The following is an 18,925-nucleotide window of genomic DNA, read 5'->3' on the forward strand; positions in this document are numbered from 1 at the left end:
ATAGCATTTTATGTTTGATAACTGCATAAACATTCTCCCAATAATGAGTTATGTGTAACTACAATTGCAGAATTGCAACCAGTGTGATGACATGAGACATGAACTAAACATTCTTTCCTTGCCCTTCAAGAGCAAATGTTTAACTGTAGAATAATAGAAAGGAAATCCTTAATAAAGGGAAGATCAGAAAAGCATTGGATGGGACACAGAGGACTCCTTAGATAAGCGATGAGAAAAGAAGACTATAGCTCTCTTTTCAGTTCAATCTAAGGTCTGTGGAGATACCCAGTAGCAGGCATTTTGAAAGGTATGAAAATTGGTAATGATAAACACCATAGACAGCTTTGAGATAATTTTCTAATGTTATTTGGGAAATCTGTCTCTTTCAAAGCTACTAAAAGTTATTAATGGCAGTCTTTTTATATTTCTATTCCTGACTTCCACATTCTTTATGTAGACTTGAAGAGGTCTCTTATAGTCTGAAGAGTTGGCTCATCATTAAAAATAATCAATTAACCTAATGTGAGCCAAATAGCAGCTCATCTGTTGCAAAGCACCACTCTGAAGTAGATGTCTCCCATAAACTCTGAGATTATGAATGGTTACATAGTTACAATGAGTTTCTCCTGGGTAAAGTTCTACTCCAAGAGGATTTCAGACTTGTACATTTTTTTTTTTTGTAGTTGCTTTTTATTGTGCTGATTCTTCTATATGGGCAACATTTCAGTAAGATACTTGAAAACCCAGAAAACAAAATGGCTTAGGGGTCAGCATTTTGAGACATCTACCCCAATTTGTGACATCTTGAGAGCCTACATATGGTACATTTGGTTATAAAATTTAAGTTGTTATACCAGATTTGTTGTTTTTAACCCACTCTGTTTTTTTCTGTTAGAATATTTTCTGTTATTTGGTTTAAGAAAAAAATCTACATCAGAGTCTTAATTAAATGCTGTTGTTTATTGTGGATGATATAGCTGTATTTATTACACAGTGAGATGAGTAGGAGAGAAATTAAAATAATGGAGCAAATGATGCTTAAAAGGCCAGAGAAAAATAAACTATATCAGCAGTTAGAAGTGAGGTTACAGGAGTTAGGCGGTAGCGCAGAGGGTTAAGCACAGGTGGCACAAAGCACAAGGACCAGCATAAGGATCCCTGTTCGAGCCCCACCCCCCCCCCCCGCTCCCCACCTGCAGGGGAGTCACTTCACAAGGGGTGAAGCAGGTCAGCAGGTGTCTATCTTTCTCTCCCCCTCTCTATCTTCCCCTCCTCTCTCCATTTCTCTCTGTCCTATCCAACAACGAAAACATCAATAACTACAACAATAAAACAACAAGGGCAACAAAAGAGAATAAATAAATAAATAAATAAATAAATAAATAAATGAAGTGAAGTTACAATGGTGCACACAGAATACTATGTATAAGGACCTAGGTTCAAGCCCCTGCTCCTTACCTGCAATGAGGATGCTTCACAAGTGGTGAACTAGGTTTATAGGTGTGTCTCTCTGTTTCTCTCCTTCACTATCTCCCTTTCTTCTCTCAGTTTCTCTTTGTCTTATTGAATGGAATGGGAAAAAAAAAAGAGTGGTCACTGGGAGCTGTGGATTTGTAGTGCTGGTACTGAGCCCCAGCAACAATCCTGTAGACAAAGCATGAGCTCAGTTTTCTAAAAAATAGATTACTTCATGTAATCAAAAACTGGATTTAAAAAATCATATTTGCATGTAGAGTTGAACAAGCATCTGCAATGTTGAATTCATGGGACAGAGATTTTGCTCAGAAATTTTGGTAGGAAAGTAAACACCTAAAATGGTATGAATAGTAAGAGTATGGATTGACCTGTCAATGCCCATGTTCAGCAGGGAAGCAATTACAGAAGCCAGACTTACCACCTTCTGTACCTCATAATGACCTTGAGTCCATACTCCCAGAGGGTTAAAAAATAGGAAAGCTATCAAGGGAAGGGATGGGATATGGAGTTCTGGTGGTGGGAAATGTGTGGAGTTGTACCACTCTTATCCTATGGTTTTGTCAGTGTTTTCTTTTTATAAATAAATAAAAATAAATAAAAATTTTTAAAAGATCATCCGTTTGTTGCATGAATAAAATGAGTTTACTTGCGAATTTCAGAGAAAGTGCATATACAGGCTCTGCCATTTATTAGTTGTTTTCATTAAACTCTCCCAGCTCTGAGACTTATATTTTTCTTCTATTCACTCTATACTAAATGAAGGAGTAAAGATTAGAAGACAGAAGCAATTTCTGTCAGTGTGTTTGGTACACATTTGGTGTTTAATGTATGCTTGTTAAACTGCTGAATCAGAGTTTTCAGGCTACTTAGCGATCCTTGGAAGTCTTTACCATAAAATCTAATAGGCAATAAAATGTGTGAAATGTCTGCATAGGCAGCCAGAAGCTTTTTGAAATAGTTGAGGTAGACTTTAAGCTGAATATTAAACTAAGTCATTTCCCCCATCAAGTTCTTTCCATTGTCTGATCTAGAAATATTATGACATTCTTACTTCTGATCTTACTAAAGGGCTGTATTTATAGCCCATTTTTATAAATTCCTATGACTCACCCCATAAAACCTGTCATGAACTGTGAGTTAAGAAACAACAACAACAAAAAAAAAAAACACCAAAAAACACTCCTGCCTTTTTTAGTTATGGGAATTAAATAACACCCAAATGTTTTTCCAGTTTTACGCTATTTATAAACTGTAAAGAAAGAGACTTTCTCCACTACCTTTCAGAAAGGGAAGCTTGTTACTTAATGAAACTTGACAATAATAGTGATTACAATGATGATGGTGACATATCTTTAGCACCTACAAGGTGACAGTCACAGATTTGTGCCTTATTTATACTCTTCATAACCAGTTTTGAGATGTGGGTCCTTTATATTTGACCAGAAGAATACGTAGATTTAGTGAATATGTTAGTTATGGAAATAACAACAAATAAATAATACAGAACTTATTCTTAATGTAAGGCTTATATGACACAGGTTTGAATAAGGGATTTCACAAGCATCATTTTAACAAGATTTATTTATTTATTTATTCTAATGAGGAAAACAAAGAGAAACCAGAAAACCAGAGCATTGCTTAATTCTTGCTTTCTGCCTGAGACAGAATCTGGGACTTCTAGCCACAGGCATGGGAGTCTGGAGTATTAATGTCACACATGTCTCCCTAACCAGTACTTAAAAAAAGACAACTTCCAAAACATTTTTGGTCCCAGTGTTTCTTCTTGGTCTGAAGTTATAGGTGGCAATCAAATAACCATAGAGTGTGTTTTGGATTTGAAATTCATAAGGATCTGTGATTACTTATGATTACTGTCATTTACTGTGCCATGTGAGACATTGGTTGATGCATAAATATGTGAAATACTAGCCATGAGATAATGAAATTACTAGAACCCAACTTTGCCTGCAAAGTTTACTTATGAATATGATGCAGAAAGTGATAATTAATCTTCTGGACATTTCTTAGCTGTTTTAAGAGTTGGAGTGTACACAATATCTGGTGGAAAATACATATCTATTCTGTTATTTTACAGTTAAACTGAGAATCTTATCTGTCTAATCAGTAATCATTATGCTCCAGGAGAATGGCTTTTGATCTACTTCCTATCATACAACTGTCTCAAATTCTTTACAGTGTGCACTTCCTAGTGTTAATGTTAAAAAATCACTGATAATCCATATTTGCCTCTGTACTCTTATGACTTCTCTGAATTTCTGTTATTATCCAAGGTGTTGGATGAGAAAGTTGTCTTAAAAATGTCCAGTGTGCAGATGGATGTTAGTGTTTTAATTTCCTTTACCAAATAAATTTTCTTTGTGAATCTTTCTAAATTGAGTTATAATTTCACATTATACATTTTGAGAGCTTTTACAATGACAAATTCTCAGTAAAAGTAATACTTCTTAGTATTATGCTAGGGAGAGAGCTCAACCTGTTACAGCACAAAACTTGCATGGCTGAGGCCCCAAAGGTCACAGATGAAGTCCCTGTCATCACTTATGCCAGAAATGAGCATTGCTCTGGTCTCCCCCAGCCCCATTTCCCTTTCTCTCCCCCACCCTCAAAGTGAATAAATTAACAGAAAATATTATCAAAAACTGCTTTTGGATGCTTATCGCTGAGGAGCTTTAATAAGTATTTTTTCCTATACTGCTTCTATCTTCTATAAAGGATATGAATATGATTTCTAATGAAAAAGAAATAGCTAAAAAGAAGAGCAAATTATCCTTTTATCAGTCTACCTTCATAGGTAATTATATATACAAATAAATAGATACATGCAAATAAGTAAATAGCCAAACATACATAACAGTTGCAATAAAATCTACTAAAATTCTAATAATGAAGAACAGCAGGTAGAGGATTATGGGGAATTATTTTACTACAATAATAAACTTAGTCTTTACTGTATAATAACATCATAAGAAATCTACAACAAAAAAGGGGAAAAAATGCTCAGAACTAAATAACTATGAACCACGTTTCGTATTTGGAGTGAGTATCAATAAATGGAGAAATGTCATTTGTACTTCCTCAGAGATTGCTTCAGTCATAAAAATTTTTAGTTATCCATTCATTTTCTTCTTTTTATATTCTTTTTTTTATTGGATAGAGACAGAAATTGAGAAAGGAGTGGGAGGTAGAGAGGGAGAGAGACAGAGACACCTGCAGCCCTGCTTTACCAGTTGTGAAGCTTTTCCCCTGCAGGTAGGGACCAGGGCCTTGTACCTGAGTCTTTGTGCACTGTAATATTTGAGCTTAACCAGGTGTGCCACTGCCTGGCCCCTTCAGTCCTCTATTCTAGAATGTAATGGACTTTTGGCTTAGTTTGGACTGCCATGAATTTGAATACCATAGCCATAGATAAGAAGGCTCAAACAATAGATATTTATTTCTCACAGTACCAGAGACTGGGAAGTTCAGTATCAAGACTCCAGTAAGTCCAATGTCAATGAGAACAATCCTTCTGTATTCCAGACAATTATCTTCTCGTTGTGTTGGCAATGGTAAAAAGAAAGAGAGGGAAATTTGTGACTTCTTCAAATAAAGACATTTCCATCATGAGAGCCTAACCTTGTGACCTCATCTAATCTCAGTTGCCTTCCAAATGCTACTCATTGAAAAATAGAACTTTTGTATGCTAATTCAGCCCATGCCCTCTTCTTTGAGTCTCCATTTTAGTATCTCTTAGTTTACTTTACTACTTCTGGACCAGTTTTTCTATTTATTTTTTTATTTATTTTTCTGTTAGAATTTATTTATTTATTTATTTATTTTCCCTTTTGTTTCCCTTGTTTTATTGTTGTAGTTAATTTTGTTGTTGTTATTGATGTCATTATTGTTGGATAGGACAGAGAAATGGAGAGAGGAAGGAGAAAGAAAGATAGACACCTACAGACCTGCTTCACTGCCTGTGAAGGGAGTCCCCTGCAGGTGAGGAGCCTGGGGCTCGAACTGGGATCCTTACGCCAGTCCTTGCGCTTCGCACCACGTGCGCTTAACTGGCTGCACTACCACGTGACTCCCCTGTTTTTCTGTTTATGTAGATCATTTGATCCTTCTTGTGTTAGGCATTCTGTAATCAAAACAGATCTAGATTTATAAAAAAGTCATTAATATGTTGTAAGAAAATAATTCCTGTATTAGCATGCACACAGTGTGCTTAAGACACAAAACACCTCAATTTTGTCTTTTCTGCCAGTTTTCTCAATAGAAGAACTACTGATCTGTCTACTTAAAACTCTTAATTGCATTGAGTCTAATGTCATAAATCTGCTAAAACATCTATTTCAACGTTTAAGAAGTTATTACTAGAGAACTGTTAATAGGGAATCAGCAGTCATCTGATTTCTATAGACAGAGTAAGTGTCTAACTTAACTAAAAATGAAAATAAAACAAGACAGATTGTCTAGACAAATATAAAGTAAACATGAAGATATATTATTTGCACTGCTATAAATAATATGCTACATAGCACCTCCCTGCTTTGGGCTTGAGTTCATTATTTTATGATATTTTGTGGCAACTGCTAATTATCATAAGCTGTCCAATAAATGTGATGGATAGTCCAATTAAGTCTTCATCAGCATCCATTTTTGAAGATGCTACCTATTGAAACTGATGTCAGTTTATGACCTTCATGTTGCTTATGTAGCTAATTACTCCTTGGACAGTAATTATTAAGTTTCTTGTGCTTCATTCAGTCACTTTGTTTTACAAATTATGATGCCATTGAGCTTCCCAATTCATTTGACTTCACAAAGATGGCTCCCTAAGGATTACTAAAGGTCTGCTGTGGAATGTATGGATCATATAAATGCTGAAATAAATTACAGACATATCTGTTTTGTAGGTTTTCCATTGACCGCCACACTGACCTGGAGAGACAGTTCAACATTAATGCAGATGATGGGAAGATAACTCTGGCAACACCACTTGACAGAGAACTAAGTGTTTGGCACAACATTACAATCATTGCTACTGAAATTAGTAAGTGCCTAATTTTCTCTTTTCATTGTGTGACTGGGTTCAATTTATGTCTAGTGATCACATGATAAGCAGTTCCTATTTCCTTTTGATAGTGATGCATTAGAACTTGGTTTTTTTTGTTTGTTTGTTTTCAAGGAGTATTTAATCATCTTACCATTAAATAACTTAATACTGTGGTAAATTATCAGAATTACTGTGGGAAAGAAATATTGACATCCAAATATTCTTCTTCAGTCATTTTCAGCCATCAAAAACAATGTTTTGCTTATGAAAGTATGAGAAAATATTTAGCCTAGGAAATTAAGATAGAATTTAAGGGGCTGGGCGGTAACACAGCGGGTAAAGTACACATGGCGCGAAGTACAAGGATGTGCACAGACCCAGTTGGAGCCCCCACTCCCCAGCTGCAGGAGGATCCCCTCACAAACAGTGAAGCAGGTCTGCAGGTGTCTTTCTCGACCCCTCTCTGTCTTCTTCTCTTTTGATTTCTCTCTGTCCTATCCAACAGCAATAGCAATAACAACAATAACAACAACAAGGGTAACAAAAATGGGGAAAAAAGAGGACCACCAGGAGCAATGGATTTGTAGTGTAGGCATTGACCCCCAGTGATAAACCTAGAGGCCAAAAAAATAAATAAATAATAGAATTTAAGAAGTGTACAGTATAATTTAAATAAATAGGTACTACTTTAATGCATGCAATGTAGGAATCACTTTCATATATTTAAGCTACACAAATATATAAGTAAGTACATATACATATATATACACACACAGAGAGAAAATATAAAAGTGACTTTTTTGATATATAGTTTTGGTGAAAGGAAGTTATAGAAGATTTTTGCTTGTGTTTTCTAGATTTTAATATATTTTACATGGTAATAATATGCTACTTAAAATTTGCATTCAGTATCAAATAATTATTTGTAAAAAATATGAACTTTTTTTGTTCCAGGGAAGTTTCCAGGGTTGTTAAAACATGTTAGTTTTTCTCTAACCTTTAATGTGAACAGCTTTTTTTTGTGCATGTTAACAGTACATTAACCGTTATGTATGAATCTCAAAAAAGCAGCTGTAGCTATAATTTAGTGCTAAGGTGCCTTTAAGAACTTTCACTCTACCTCACCCTTTTTTGCTAAAAAAAAAAAAAAAAGCCAAAGAGACATTAAGCTTATTTTTATTTTTATACAATTTACATTTAGCATAGTATCTTAATACCTTCTTTCCATAATGAACCTGATAAGTACTACATATATATATTTTTATCAAGTCTTAAACCAGTCTAGATATACACTATTTTTCCCTCACAAGCCTAAAGTTATGAGGCAGCCTTAACATTGTAAGTCATAAAGAAATGTATAGGGCAGGGTGGTGATGCACCTGGTTGAACACACATGTTACAGTGTGTAAGGATGCAGGTTCAAGTCCCCAGTCCCCACCTGCAAGGGGAAAGCTTCATGAGTGGTGAAGCAGTGCTGCAGGTGTCTCTCTGTCTCTCTCCCTATTACCCCCATCCCTCTCAGTTTCTGACTTTCTCTAACCAATAAGTAAATTAAAAATTTTTTAAAGTGAACCAATATTTTAAAAAAATAAAAAAGAAATGTATATCTGTGCATGACTAGATGGGGTTTAACACTTTTGTTTAAAAGATTAATATCCTATCCCTCTGTACTTTTTCCTTTTCATGTATTATTTTTATTTATTTTTCAATGAGAGAGATATAGAGAGAAAGATAACAGAAAGACTACAGCACTGCCCAGATTTGGTTTATGGTGATGATGGTATTGCATCTGAGAACTCAGAGACTCAGGCATCAAAGTCTTTTGCATGTAATCACTATCATTTCTCTCCAGTTTGGGTCTAACACTTCTAATATTGATAGACTTTGTTTATTTTCTTCTTTATATTTCAGAGGGAAACTGTTGCCAGAGTAATACACTAAGGAAGAAAATGGTACTATGAAGTCAGGACTGATACGTTTCCAAGAGTAGTCCAAACCCTTCATTTGTTATTGTTTACAGTACCTATGAGCTAGACTACATTTTAAATGCCTGCCTGCACTTGTAGTTGTTATAAGTAACAAACATTCTCCACTTAAAAAAAAAATATATATATATATATATATATATATATATATATATATATATATATACCTCCAGGGTTGTTGCTGAGGCCTAGTGCCTGCACCATGAATCCACTGTTCCTGGAGGCCTTTTTCCCCCCTTTTGTTGCCCTTGTTGTAGCCTTATTGTGGTTATTATTGTTGTTGTTGATGTCGCTCATTGTTGGATAGGACAGAGAGAAATCGAGAGAGGAGGGAAGACAGAGAGGGGGAGAGAAAGAGAGATACCTGCAAACCTGCTTCACCGCCTGTGAAGTGACTCCCTTGTAGGTGGGGATCCGGGGGCTCTAACTGGGATCCTTACTCTGGTCCTTGTGCTTTGTGCCACCTGCACTTAACCCACTCGCTACTGCCTGACCCCCTACTTAAAAAAAAAAAAATTATTTATTTATTTCCTTTTGTTGCCATTGTTGTTTATTGTTGTAGTTATTATTGTTATTGATGTTGTCATTGTTGGATAGGACAAAGAGAAATGGAGAGAGGAGGGGGAAGACAGGGGGAGAAAAAGACACCTGCAGACCTGCTTCACCGCTTGTGAAAGGATTCCCCTGCAGGTGGGGAGCCAGGGGCTCAAACCAGGATCCTTGAGGCAGTCCATGTGCTTTGCGCCACATGTGCTTAACCCGCTGCACTACCACCAGACTCTCCCCCCACCTTTTTAAAAAATAAGTCTTCATTGAGAATATTTCTTTCAGGGTGGGGGTAGATAGCATAATGGTTATGCAAAGAAACTTTCATGCCTGAGGCTCCAAAGTCCCAGATTCAATCCCCTGCAACACCATAAACCAGAGCTGAGCAGTGCTGTGGTTAAAAAAAAAAAAAAAAAAAAACGACTATAGGGGGCTAGGTGGTGGCACACCTGGTTGAGCATACATGTTACAGTGTACAAAAGACCCAGGTTCGAGCCCCTGGCCCCAACCTACTGGGGGAAAGCTTTACCAGTGGTGAAGCAGTGCTGCAAGTGTCTCTTCTGTCTTGCTCCCCCTCAATCTTCATTTCTGGCTGTCTCTATCTAATAAATAAAGATTATGTAATATCCCCCTCTGAAGTAGATGTGAGAAATGCACATATTTATAACATTATTTGTTCTTCAGTTCTAACAAGATGTCATGTCAATTTATGCTGTGATTAATAAAAACATTTTCCTCCCTCAAAAAAAAAAAGATTAAAAAAATAAGAACAACACATACGAGTGAGATCAATTTATTTAAAAAAATATATATTATATATGATATATATATTACTTATATATATATATATTTCCTTCACATCTCAGAACCAGGGAAAACAGTGCTCACAATGCTTGGAGGACTTAAATCACTTTCATTTTGTACAAGTTAATCATGTGAAAAGAGAGACTAGGTTTTAGAGAAATCTGAGAGTAAATTTTAGGTCTCATGTTCTCTAGTTATTTCAATTGGTCTAAGATTTTATAAAATGCCATAGATTAAAGTATAGAGGTAGTACTTTAAAAAAATACTTTTTCATATATTGAATCCAAGTTTGTTAAGTTAGCCGTAATCCATAACACTTTTTTTATGAGAAGGGTACCTTCACTTCAGTATTCACTAGAGGTCCTTAGTATAAGGATTCACTTGCTTCATTCATTCAGGGATGACCTACACACAAAAATCGTATTTGCAAGGAATCACAGACAAGTGCAGCAGACAAACACATAATGCAGGTGCTTCTAGATAATGAGCTGTTAACTGCAGGATGATAAGGGTTTCAAAGTCAGAGAAGATTTCATTTGCTCATTCATTCAGTAACTATTTATTGAGTCTTTAATGTTTGCCAACCATTCTTCTCCTTACTGGGGATAGAACCAGGAGCAAAACATACAAAAACTTCAATTCTTCCAGGAGTTCTCTTTCTAGAAGTACTGGGAAGCACCACTTAAAATGGAATGGGTTGAAATCTACTGAGATCTACATAAACACACACACACACACACACACAAAGAGGTGAAGAAGATGATGAGTGTTGGGAATTAAAACAAAACATTTGCTGATAACATGGAAGAAAGTACAACTTTGAACATTCTTCATTGAGATTCTTTTTTTTTTTTAAAGTCTGCATTTAACCTGTTTAGGAAGAAGGAAGAATGATAGTACAAGGACCAACAAGAAAGGTTGCATGGTAGTGTACCAGACTTTCATGTCTTAAGGCAGCAAAGGGACCAGATTCAATCCCTTTGCCAGAACGAGCAGTGCCTTATTGCCTTAGTTAAAAAATAAATAAATACTAGTATAGAACTTTAAATTTAGATAACTTTAAATTTTAGCTATAAAACTTAAGCTCAGGTGAGAAAATAAATTTAGAAATTTTAAATTTGTAATTAAAGAAAGTAGAAACAATAAGTCCACAGAAAACTTAAAAAAAATGGAGCTATTATAACAGTGACTTAGAAGCTTGGACTGTTATTCAGCCTAGCACACATATTTATCCTCCAAAGCGATAGACTTTGTCTTGGGAAAAATATATTAAAGGGAATTTTATTGCCTTTGGATGAGATAAAATTTTAAAACCATCCAGGACAATAGGGGGAGGTTCTAATAAAGACAGAGAAATAATAATTCCAAAGAGAACAATTTAAAGTGACTCTCAGAATGCCATCCCATCAGACAAAAGATTTAAACAAATGAAATTAAGCTGAAAATTGGGTTTTAAGAAACTCCATCTGTTATCTCTTAATGAGAATGGAGAAGTCATTCTTTATCCTCTTGTGTCAGACTCACTCACAATTTCAGTTGTGATAGATTTCTCTTGCCGTAATATTGAGTGGCCACATGTTTGAACATAAGCTGGAGGTAGATGTCTGGGTGCTAACAAGAAATATTGAATAGATTCACATAATCTCTACTAAGTGCATCTGCTGGCAACAACCTCACTTTTATTTATTTAATTTTACTAGTGACTTTGTATTGATTTACAAAATTATAAGATACAGGGTTATAATTCTGCACCATTCCTACCACCAGAGGCTTGTATCCCCATTCCCTCCATTGGAAGCTACAGTAGTTCTCCAAAGGTTGAAGATATGGGATGACTATTACTCTGTAAATATCTGTCTATGTTTACATATATATTTGCTGAATTTTTCCACTATGATCCTGCCTTCTCTTCCTTCCTTCTTTCCTTCCTTCCTTTCTTGCTTTTTTTTTTTTGCCTCCAGGGTTATTGCTGGGGTTCAGTGCCTGCACCATGAATCCACTGCTCCTGGAGGTCATTTTTTCTCCCTTTTGTTGCCCTTGTTGTTGTAGCCTTGTGGTGATTATTATTGTTATTGTTGATGTCATTTGTTGTTGGATAGGACAGAGAGAAATGGAGAGAGGAGGGGAAGACAGAGAGTGGGAGAGAAAGACAGACACCTGCAGACCTGCATCACCGCCTGTGAAGTGACTCCCCTGGAGGTGGGGAGCCAGGGGCTTGAACCGGGATCCTTACGCTGGTCCTTGTGCTTTGTGCCACGTGTGCTTAACTGGCTGCGCTACTGCCCGACCCCCCTCTTCTCTTCCTTTCTAAGTCACACCTACACCTATTACTACTTCTGAATGCCCTTTCTGTTTCCTCTTCTCTCTCTGGGTCCTGATGGAACAACCTCATTTCTAAAACTATAGTATATGGTGTTTATTTTTTCACTGTGACACTATAAACCCCACAGTGAACTTAATCCTTACATCTTTCAAATTAGGTATTTTGCTGTATGCATTTTTCCAGATAAGGAAAACTCAAACACAGTTTAAGTTACTTGTCCCAGGAGGCAGGGTTAGTACCATGTTATTGGGTTGTTGAAAAAGTCATGACTTATTTTTCTATGTAAAATTTTTCTGACAGCCCATACAGATTACACATTTTTAAATGCCATTCACGGAAGAAAATGCTTGTCTTCTTTCTTGGTCATCAATGTTTAAACTGAGCTTTTGCCTCTGCATAAGCAAATGAATATAGGACAGAAAAGGCTTACACAGGGACGTGGGAGACAAAGTGGATCTATTGTGTCTGATCTAAATTCTAATATTTATAACCTTGAATAGGTAGATCACCTAATGAACATAGCAGAGTCTTGAAACTGTTCAAACTGAAATTCTATTTCCATTTCAGAGATCAGGAAAATCAGGAACAGGGAAGTGGTATATTTTTTTAATGATTTTTTTAAAACATTTTAATGTACTTATAAAATGGAAATATTGACAAGACCACGGGATAAGAGGGGTAAAATTCTACACAATTCCCACCACCAGAACTCTGTATTCCATCCCCTCCCTTGAAAGCTTTTTTCTGTTCTTTATCCTTCTTGGAGCATAGACACAGAATCATTATGGGGTGCAGAATGTGGAAGGTCTGGCTTCTGTCATTGCTTCCCTGCTGAACATGGGCATCTGCAGGTCGATCTATACTCCCAGCCTGTCTCTCTTTCCCTAATGGGGCAGAGTTCTGGGGAGGCAGGTTTCCAGGACATGCTGGTAGGGTCATCTGCCCAGGGAAGTCAGGCTTGCATCATAGTAGCATCAGGAACTTGGTGGCTGAAAAAGAGTTAAGGTATAAAGCAGAACAAGTTGTTGACTAGTCATGAACCAAAGGCAAGAATATTGCAGATTAAGATTTGGAGTTCTGGAGCTGGGTGGTGGCGCATCTGGTTGTGCACACATATTACAATGCACAAGGACCTGGGTTTTAGCCCCCAGTCCCCACCTGCAGGGGGAAAGCTTTGCAAGTGGTGAAGCAATGCTTCAGGTGTCTCTCTGTCTCTCTCCCTCTCTATCACCCCCTTCCCTCTTGATTTCTGGCTGTCTCTATCCAATAAAATAAAGATTAAAAAAGATTTGGGTTCTCCATTTTGGAAAAAGCTAGTAGATCTGTTTTAGGTATATTCCCAGGGGCCCATGACTTTACTAGTTTTTGCTTGAGCCTGACAGCTAACATGCAGGTGGACACAAGGTATTGTCTAGGGAGATGATGTCATGGCTGGAAAAGACCAGAAAGCTAGATCAGGGAAGAGAGTAGCTCCCAAATATGAGGAAGGTGTATAAATATTGTTAACTGTAAACCTTATCACTTTGAAAGTGGTACATTTTAGGGGAACAACATTTTTCTTTTATTGTTAATGTGACACTGGGGAATAAATTCAGAGAAAGTTGTGAAAGTTGAGTGACCCAGCAGTCCCAACCCCTTTATTTTTTTTCTTGGAAAATGAGGAAAGACAGAGAAAAGAGACACAACAGCACCACCAGTGTCATCCAGGGTATTCATGCGATGCTGGGGCTCAAACCCAGGTTCCTCTCTCCCACTATAGGAAGTTGTGCACTCAACCACCACCAGATGAGCTACCGCCTGGTCTTAAAAAACAGAATTTTTTAAATAAGATTCCCATAAACTTTCCCATGTGTAATTATTTAAAGACCAGGGTTCTGAGTTGCTCTGAATCACAATCTCACAGCAGAGGTTGAGGAATTCACTTCCCTTCCACAAGTTCTTCTCACCTCTCTGCCCCATTCAAATATACATTAGAATTTGATTAATCTATGAAAGCAGGTAAGCAAAGAAAGAAGGTAAGTAGGGTTTTTATCTTTTCATTTTTTCCCTGAGGTGATATTTCACTGAGTTGATATTTGAGCTTGGGCTTGTCAGAGAACACACAGATTCCTGTAGATTAAAAACGATGGTAAGGCAACTGAGTAACATTGCAGCTGCAGGGGAGAGAAAAAGTACTGAGGACTGTGAGTATATTTAGAGGATGCAAAGGCTTTTGGGAAAAAAACAAGCAACAACAACAACAAAAAATATCTTACCAGTGAAGAGGCAAATATGCAGTCATGGAGATAGCTCAGGTGGTAGAGTGTAGGACCTGCATTCCAGAGGCTGCTGATTTGGTCTCTGATGCTATGGACTGACTTCTTTCTTTCTCATACAAAACTCTGTTGATCTCACATGAAATAAATAGATCTCAAGAGAGAGAACCAGGGCATCACTTTAGTATATTCTAGGAACTGAATTCAAAACCTTGCAGGTCCTCTGCTCTATTGCTGCACCATTTCCCTGGTTACTACAGGCTACTTTTGGAAGCTCTAAATGCCACTTTTAGAGCATCCTTCCCAGAGAAATTTGTAATGTGGGCTGAAAGTAGGGAATCCTGCTGGTACTATGTGCCTAGGAGCAGGCAATTGGCATTTAGAGAAAGCACAATACTACTGGTTACCTGAAAGTGTTTTAAAGCAGGAAAGCATATAATTGCCCATTAAATTAATCTCTTTGAGTTAGTGGTAATGCATTGCTTTGGCCCACTACAGTGGGCTGCACACAATATTGCAAATGAAGCTTTTCACTAATGATGGTTAAATCTCCCAGGGAAAGCACTAGTTTGATAGCACTTAAGGAATGTTTCTTCCTGGCGTAGTGCCCAGTTGCCAGAATAATTGCTTTGTCCAACTCGGGCTACTTAGGAAAAACATATCTTTCTACGCAGATCATTGTGCAGTCAAATCTTGGTCTCTGAAGCTGGATAGATTTGGCCAAGTCTTGACTGTATGACATTTGGCAAAAATTTCCCCCTCTCTTTTGCTCTCCTTTTTCTTGCCTATGAGATGGAAATCATACAGGTTCCTTTAAAAATTGGGTGTGGTCAGAACTAGTGAAAAATGATCAGCATTATGATCTATGCTGCAAAGTACAGTTATGTTTCTTCATTGCACAGCTGATATGCTTGTTCACTGACCTTCTTTTCCTATTCTTAGCCCAGACTTTATAGATTGACCAGTGATTAAGAAAAGGGTCTCATAATGAGACAGCACTTTCTTGAAGAGTCCTGTTGAACTAAAGACATGAGATTTTATCCCAAGATCCTATTCAAAACATGTAATGTCTTTGATGACACAGTCAGGACTAGAACTTCATCAATATCAGTATCACTGCTTTGAATAGATTTGACTGGAGAGAAATGTAAAGAATTCATTTTTTTATTTTTAGGGCTTGGGTGATAGCATAATTGTTATACAAAGAGATTTTCAGTGGTCTGGAAGGTAGCACAATGGATAAGGCACTGGACTCTGAAGAATGAGATCCTGAGTTCAGTCCCCAGTAACACATGTACCGGAGTGATGTCTAGTTCTTTCTCTCTCTCTCCTGTCTTTCTCACTAATGGATAAATAAAATCTTTGAAAAAACAAAACAAACAAAAACAATAACAACAACAACAAAAGATTTTCATGCATAAGGTGTTGGTGGTCCCAGTCCCACCATCAACCTCATTTGAGCAATACTGTGGTCTCCCTCTTTCTCAGTAAAGTAAAATAAAATTTATCTTTCAAGAAATCCATTTTTCAATTAGAGACCTCCCACATAAGGAAAAGGGTGATGAGAACCAGTGAAGCTTTGAGGTGGGAATGGTTTAGTTGCTCTCAAATATCAGAGAGGCTTTTGTTCTTGTTACTAGAAATTAAAAAAAAAATTATTAGTGACCTAATATTGATTTATAAACTTATAAGATAACAGAGGTATAATTCTACCACCAGAGTTCTGTGTTCCTATTCCCTTCACTGGCAACTGCTTTAGTTCTCCCAAGATCACAGTTTTGGGTTGACTATTATTTCCTTTTTTTTTTAATTTTTAAAATTATATTTATTTATTTATTGGATAGAGACAGCTAGAACTTGAGAGGGAAGGGGTGATAGAGACACCTGCAGCTCTGCTTCACCACTTGTGAAGCTTTCCCCCTGCAGGAGGGGACCAGGGGCTCAAACCTGGGTCCTTGCGCATTATAACATGTGCGCTCACCCAGGTGGACTACCAACAGGCCCTGACTAATATATATATATATATATATATATATATATATATATATATATATATATATACACCCATTATTTCTGTGGTCCTGCCTTCTTTTGCTGTCTAAGTCACACCTACTATTTCCTAGTGTCCTTCTTTCCCCCCTTCTCCCTACCTTCTCTTTGGGTTCTGTTGAAATTGGGGTTCAGAGCCTTCTGGTCATCTTCCCCTAACATTTATCACTCTGGGAATGTGGACCAGAATTCTATATGGGATGCAGAAGGTGGGAGTTCTGATTCTATAATTGCTTCTCCACTGGATGTGGGTGTTGGTAGGTTAATGTATATCTCTAGCTTTTTTCTATCCTTCCCTAGTGGAGTAGGGCTCTGGAGAGGTGAGGATCTAGGACACCTTGGTGAAGTCGTCTGCCTAGGGAGTTCAAGATGAAATTGTGGTAGCATCCACAACTTGGTGGCTGGCTTAGTGAGTTTCTGAAGAAATTCTGGTTGTATTTTATTAAGTTTTCATGTGATTTTTTTTCTAGTTTATCAGGAACTTTTATTACATTTATTTATTTATTGGTTAGAGTAAGCCAGAAATTGAGAGGGAAAGGGTGACAAAGAGGGAGAGAGATAGAGAGACACCTGCAACATTGCTTCACCACTTGCAAAGTTTCCCCTTAGCGTGTGGGGACTAGGGGCTTAAATCTAGGTCCTTGAACATTCTAGTTTATTAGGAGCACAATCAGAAAAGGCTCCTACTCCATAGTCATGCCTCTGGAACTAACACAGTAGCAGGATCAGTGTTAACTTGGCAAATTCCTAGAGTTCCACATCCCCTCGCCTCCACTGGAAGCTTTCCTATTCTTTATTCCTCTGGGGGTATGGACCAAAGATCTTTATGGGGTGCAGAAGGTGGGGATTCTGGCTTCTGTAATTGCTTTCCAGCTGGACATGGGTGTTAGCAGGTTGATCTATACTCCCAGCCTGTTTGTATCTTTCCCTAGTGGGGTAGGGCTCTGGAGAAATAAAGGTTCCAGGATACATTGGTGAGGTTGTCTGCCCAGAGAACTCAGGCTGGCATTGTGGTAGCATCTGCAACTTGGTGGCTGAAAAGCATTAAGATATAAAGCAGTTGGTGTATTGCACCAAAGTAAAAGACTTTGGGGTGGGGTGAGGATTCAGGTCCTGGAACATGATGGCAGAGGAGGACCTAGTGGGGGTTGTATTGTTATGTGGAAATGTTCTGCATGTACAAATTATTGTATTTTACTGTTGATTGTAAACCATTAATCCCCCAATAAAGAAAATTTTTAAAAGATATAAATAAGAACAAATTGTTTAATAATCTGAAACCTAAGTAAGAATATAGCAGATGAGATTTGGGATCTCCCTTTTGAAAGAAGCTGGTAAGTCTATTTTAGGTATATTGACTTTACTATTTTTTCAGAGCCCAATAACTAACATGCAGGTGAGCTAAAGGTATTGTTTGGAGAGATGGTGTCAGAGTTGTAAATAGGACTAGAAAACTGGATCAGGGAAGAGAGTAGCTCCTAAATATGGGATAAGTATATAAATACTGTTAACTGTAAACCCCATCAACCTAACCTGAGGCTCGTATTCATCACAAGGAGCCTTTGTAACCTCTGCATCTCTGTAGGTCTGAGCTTGCATTCCATGGTAACAGCTAGGAACATTAGAGGCTGCACTCACTGAAAGAACAGTCTTCTTTAAGTGGCAGAGAGTATGTTAACCCATCCTCCTTTCAGAGAGTGGGGCAGTGCCTACCATTATTGTTCCATATTGAGGGCAAGGTCCTATAGAGACCCACAAGTTGGTCCTTGATGCTGTTCCTGATGGAGATGACCAGTGATGGTGGAGAGAGGGATCTGTTATTGATTAAGACCATTATCTCTATGTGGGATTCTCAGGATTCCCTGACTAGTGAGCACCCCAGATGATGAGGTAGCCTGGTATTGACCAAAAGAGCCATAATTAAAGTGTGCTGGTCTCTTGCCCATATCCAGCTATTGTAGTACTGTAGTCCTTATTTTATCTGAAAAGGTTAATCTTGAGGGAAGTGAAATAGGAAGTAGGTAAAGAGTGTATCTGAGTCTAAATAGAAATTATTTGACTAGGTACTTTATAGTGTCTTTTTTGGTCTTTCTACTGGCTTGCCACATGTATTAAGTCACAGCAAACTATTGTGCACCTTTGCTTTAAGGTATTTATTTTACCCTAGGCTATGGGTACATGTGCTCTATCTCATGGGCACTGGTCTATATCTAGGTTCTGTGGCTTTGTTAGGACGTACACCACCCAAAATGGAAGACATTAATGTTCTTAATGAATGAACTGGGGATATAGCTCAGTAGCAGAGCATATAATTTACATGCATGAAGTCCCAAGTTTGATCTGTGCTATCTCATGTGACATAGTGGTTCTCTGCCCAGTCCCCCCATTAGATACACACATTCTTTGTTTTCATAAATTTATTAATTAAAAA

General features: G+C 37.4%; 1 protein-coding gene across 4 annotated transcripts in view; it reads left to right on the forward strand.

Annotated features, from left to right (window-relative positions):
* CDH8 (cadherin 8) overlaps positions 1-18,925 on the forward strand; it is a 487,537-nt gene that overhangs the window by 314,239 nt on the left and 154,373 nt on the right. For all 4 annotated transcript variants that reach the window (XM_007528643.3, XM_060185427.1, XM_060185429.1 and 1 more), the window contains exon 8: positions 6,393-6,529. In XM_007528643.3, the coding sequence (XP_007528705.1) occupies positions 6,393-6,529 (137 nt within the window). The remainder of the gene's footprint in view (positions 1-6,392; positions 6,530-18,925) is intronic.

The sequence above is a fragment of the Erinaceus europaeus genome, chromosome 2, assembly GCF_950295315.1.
Source record: "Erinaceus europaeus chromosome 2, mEriEur2.1, whole genome shotgun sequence".
In the NCBI taxonomy this organism is placed as follows: Eukaryota; Metazoa; Chordata; class Mammalia; order Eulipotyphla; family Erinaceidae; genus Erinaceus; species Erinaceus europaeus.